This window comes from Chenopodium album, chromosome 18, assembly GCF_948465745.1.
Source record: "Chenopodium album chromosome 18, dcCheAlbu1.1, whole genome shotgun sequence".
Taxonomy (NCBI): Eukaryota; Viridiplantae; Streptophyta; class Magnoliopsida; order Caryophyllales; family Amaranthaceae; genus Chenopodium; species Chenopodium album.
Genome location: NC_137851.1, coordinates 42,452,924 through 42,457,683, shown reverse-complemented (window position 1 = coordinate 42,457,683; position 4,760 = coordinate 42,452,924). Strand labels below are relative to the sequence as shown.

General features: G+C 39.1%; 1 protein-coding gene across 1 annotated transcript; it reads right to left on the bottom strand.

The window, feature by feature from the left end:
- Positions 1–1,410: 1,410 nt before the first annotated feature.
- On the bottom strand, positions 1,411–3,822 carry LOC145592166 (uncharacterized). The gene is made up of 3 exons (XM_081648625.1): positions 2,671–3,822; positions 2,232–2,583; positions 1,411–2,156 (listed from the first exon to the last, which is right to left on the bottom strand). Exons 1-3 carry the CDS (start codon positions 3,820–3,822, stop codon positions 1,411–1,413), a joined length of 2,250 nt encoding a protein of 749 aa, XP_081504751.1.
- Positions 3,823–4,760: the final 938 nt, after the last annotated feature.

Genomic DNA, 4,760 nt, shown 5'->3' with positions numbered 1-4,760 from the left:
TATAATTTATAAATAATTTATAAAATATATAAAAATACGGGTTATTACAATCATTCTCCACAATAAATCCATTATCTATTATCTATTATATAATACTAAAACTGACACTAGGAATAAAAAATGTATCTTCCTGGTGTTGTTTTTCCCCTCAAAAATCACCCTATTTTTTTCTCCATTTTTCCCCTTTTTTAGCCAATGCCATCAATTACTCACTTTATTTTATACACAAAATATTCCCCATATCATAAAATTGTGATAATGTGGATTAAAATATTTTTCATTTTTGTAATAAAATTTTTTCTATCTCTATTATTATACATTTTATAAATATTATTTCATATGATATATCTTCAAATAGCATAATACATCATATTTTATTATTGGGAAATTCTCAATGGTAAACCTTAACTAATTACTTTTCTCAGTGGTAAACAGTATTTTTTGTAAATATCTATGGTAAACCTCAAATTATTATGTTAATCAAATGGTAAAATTAACTAGTTAATTATTTAGTTAATGACTAATTTATACTGTAACCCTAGTTAAGTATATAGTTAATGACTAATTTACCCTTAATTTCCAATTCCCTCCAACTGTGAATACCCAATTCCCTCCCATTTCCCTCTTAAATCGATTTCCCCAATTTTCCCCCAATTTTTCCCCAATTTTCACATTTTATGAACCCTACTTTTTTCAATCTCAATTTCTCTGCTAATTTTGTGCAAATTCCCAATTGAATGAGCATGCCAATTTCGCGTTCTTCGTCCTCCTCTTTCAGACCAATAACCATGGAAGATAGGATAGGTTGGGTGAAGCTTGTTCGATGTCAGTGTGTTCCCCCCAAAATCGCTGTTGTGAAGATCTCAGAGACTGCGAAGAATCCTCGAAGATTATTCTTCAAGTGTAGGGTTTGCGATTTCTTTGCTTGGGTGAAGGAAGAGGACATAATTCGACCTGAAGCTACTGAATTTGGAGCGGAACAAGATGGTGTTGTTGCTGTTATTGGCTGGCTTGATGAACTGGTTAATTTCATTAAAGTGATTGTGACAGTAGCTCTTATTATGTATTTCCTTCTGTTTTATGTTGCGATGTAATGTAGTTTGAATGATTAGGGAATTATGGTGTTGTTTGAAGATGGAATGTAATGTATCACCCTTTTAATGAATAAAATTCAAATTTGATCCAATGCTAGTTTGATTTGTCTCAGTATGAAAGAAAGGCATAAAAGCAAATATATTCCAATCATGTGTCCAAAAAAACCATTGCATTCAGAACAACAGTTATAGATGTCCAAAAAAAACCCCTTTTGTCACTGTCATCTAACACAAGTGCAAGAAAAAAAGCTAGTCACTGTTATCTGATAAATGTACAAGAAAAAAAAAAACCAAACTACTGGCATGCATTGTCAAACTAAGCAGGTTGTGAAGCTGACACTCCTGTTCTTGCTTTCTTAGTCCTTGGTGACATCCTTATAGGCTGTGAGGAAGTTGATGTTGTTGAAGGATCTGGTTGGCTTGCTGAAACACCCTTTGGCTTCCTTTTTGTTTGCTTCTTGGCTTGAGATTGTGATTCAACACCCATTGCAGCCTTCTGTTTACCAGTTAAGCCACCTTGGCAAGTTTGTGAGTTATGACCAAATTGTTGGCATTTACCACATCTCACAGTCCTTGATCTCTTGCCCTTAGCTTGCTCTCCTTCCTCTCTTCTCCTGTTTCTAGTTGGCCTTCCACTCTCTCGTTTCATAGCTGGTGGAGCTAATTCTGGATACTGACTATCAGGCCACTGTTCCACATCAGGTATAGCCTTTATGGAGTTTCCATAAGTGAGCTTATACCTCCTGACTGAGTACCACTCACTTATGTACTTTCTGGGGTCATCACTGGCATGTAGTATGGCCCTCATTGCATGTTTGCAGGGTAGTCCAGACAGTTGCCATGCATTACAAGCACAAGTCAGTTCTTTAAGGCTCACAGGACGAACTGACTTGCCATCCAACACCTCATACTCCCCATCTCCAGACTTTAGGCATTTACAACTCCTTGATTCATGGCTTATCACTTGCATCCTTTTCATGATGTTAGGACAGATGTCATCCACCCATCCCTCACAAACTTCCCTTCTTGTAGCCATCCTTACCATTGTCACCCTCCTAATCCCTGCAATATTTACATTATTAATAAGTTTGCTCAAATAAATGCAATGACAAAAATAAGATTGCACATGTACTGTACCTTCAAGGAGAGTCAACACTGGTCTGTACCTATCAACCCCCAAAGTGGAATTGAAGCTTTCCACAAAGTTAGACTTGTTTGTGTCACACTTAATAGCTGGGTTAAAAGCATGTTTTGACCAAGTTGACTGTGCTCCAAGTTTTGATAGCCACTCTAGTGCTTTGGGATTGGCTTTTTTCAGTCCTTGCATTGCTTTTCTGAAGGTGAATGGGTTGTATGCCCCAGCTGCTTTCCAAAAGAGCTGGAACATCAAAAGTCCAGGGAAGTGCACCTTGAAATTCTTCACCAAATTCTTACAACAATACCTTCTTCCCACTTTTGGCCATAACTCAGTCAAGGCAACATCAATACCCTTAGGAAATGAACAAGTATTAGATATGTCAAATAAGATTGCAGTAAGGGACAAAATAAGACAATTAAATCAATCATAAAGTCATACCTTTTGCCTGTCAGACATTATGCACCAACCATCACCTCTGCCAGAATCTTTTAGTACATTCTTCAAATGCCACATGAAAAATTTCCAGCTATCACTGTCTTCTGCTCCCACTATTGCCCATGCAATTGGAAATATCTCATTATTACCATCCAAACCAACTGTTGAGAGTAACACTCCCCCATAATTCCCCTTAAGATGAGCCCCATCCACACCAATTAGGCTTCTACATCCAGCTGTGAACCCATCTAGACAACCCTTAAAGCATATGAAAATGCTGCTAAACTGAATAGGCCTCTCTGGACTTGGTTCTGTCCAGGCACAGTTTACAAAGGACCCTGGGTTTAATTCTTTCACTACATCACAATACTTGGGAAGATACTTATATGAAACATCATGGCCACCATGAATGTCAATCAATGCTTGTGTTCTGACCCTATATAAGGTGCTGAGAGCCATATGAATTCCATACCTCTGAAATAACAAATCATTAAGAGACTTGGCAGGGATATCATTATTTGCCCTGATGTCATCTAATAATACTCTCTTAGCCCATCTCACATTCACCATGTTATTCCTTGAGTCAAGCCCTTGGCATGTATGTTCTGGGTTGTGAATGGTTTTGATGGCCCATGTTGTGCCATCTGCAAGTACTGATGCATGTAGCTTCCATTGACAATGAACATCTGAGCATCTAGCACCATACCTTAAGTTGCTAGCATAGTCCACAACAACAGCAAACCCAGACTGAATGCAATAATCTCTTACAACATCCCTGAGATGTTGCTTATCAGTGAACAGTTGCCACTCCTTAAGCACAATCTTCCCAAAACCCTCATCTTTGTACAATTCACCATTATTATATAACCTGGTCAGGTAATTATCTTGTTCATTCTCACAGTCAAAATCAGGATCCTCAAATGGATCATAACTGTCTTCAATCCTAGGCATATCATCATCCTCCTCAAATATGTCTTCTTCTTCAACACTCTCATCTGTGTCATCTTCCAAAGCATCATCTGGGGTATATGTGTCATCTGCATCATCACCATAACCTCCCTCATCATTCAACAGCAACATACTACCTGTATCAGTGTCATCTCCTAAGCTAATAGACAGTTCTCTAGCAATGTCATTCCCACCACCATTGTTCATATCACTCTCCCCCCACTAGTACTAGTGCTTATGACAATGCCTCTCCTTATGGTAGTGCTCCTAGACAATCTTCTTCTATTATCCCCAGTAGCACCCATATTGTTCACATCACTCTCCCCTCCACTAGTACTAGTGCTGATCATAATGCCTCTCCTTTTGGCAGTTGTCCTTGGTAATCTTCTTTGAAAAAAACTGAAACATTAGAAGAGGTAGAAGACACTCCAGTCCCAAACTCTCCAACATTTTTCAAGGGTGGTATAAGTGTCTGAGTTGATGGTTGGGGTTATGAGTCTTGGATAAATAGTTTAGTTGGGGCTTGGTACTCAGGGACTTGGGTATCAGCTTGGTCAGTTTGGTGAGGTTGCCATAGGGTTGGGGAGATGTTAAACCAATTCTCTAGTGCATTCCCCCTCCCTCTCCCTCTCCCTCTCCCTCTCCCTCTCCCAATTTCAGTCCCTCTCCGTCTCCCTCTCCCTCTCCCAATTTCAGTCCCAGTTTCTCCCTCTCTATTACTCCCCCTTCCTCTACCAAGCACTCTCCCACTACCCCTTCCTCTAGTAGACCCTCTCCCTCTACCACTTCCTCTCCCTCTACCCCTTCCTTTCACTCTCAATTTGTCTAACTCCTTTTCTTCCTCTAGTCTTTGTTCAAGTTCAGGCCAAGTTTCATCTGGATCAAAAGTTAGAATCTCGGTTTCAAGTACTTGTTTTCTTTGTAACCCCTGAACATGCTTATCAAATTCAGCCTTAGACACCACTTCAGCTTCAACCAAATTAGGGACTTTCTTCTTCCTAGGGGTTAATTTTTTACAAGCAATAGGTTGGTCAGGTTGATCAATTACACCCTTTCCCTTAACAAGTAATCTAGCTGCTGCCACAACCTTAGTGTCCTTTAAACCATCCCCAACCCATATATAAATCTCTTTCTTATCAGGCAAG

What these genes read in the sequence shown, in the direction of transcription:
- LOC145592166 (XM_081648625.1), bottom strand. Translation starts at nt 3,822, where the DNA reads ATGAACAATGGTGGTGGGAATGACATTGCTAGAGAACTGTCTATTAGC. An exon ending in TAATGTCTGACAGGCAAAAG is followed by an intron (nt 2,584 to 2,670) that starts GTATGACTTTAT and finishes TCATTTCCTAAG; the next exon opens with GGTATTGATGTTGCCTTGAC. An exon ending in AGTGTTGACTCTCCTTGAAG is followed by an intron (nt 2,157 to 2,231) that starts GTACAGTACATG and finishes TAAATATTGCAG; the next exon opens with GGATTAGGAGGGTGACAATG.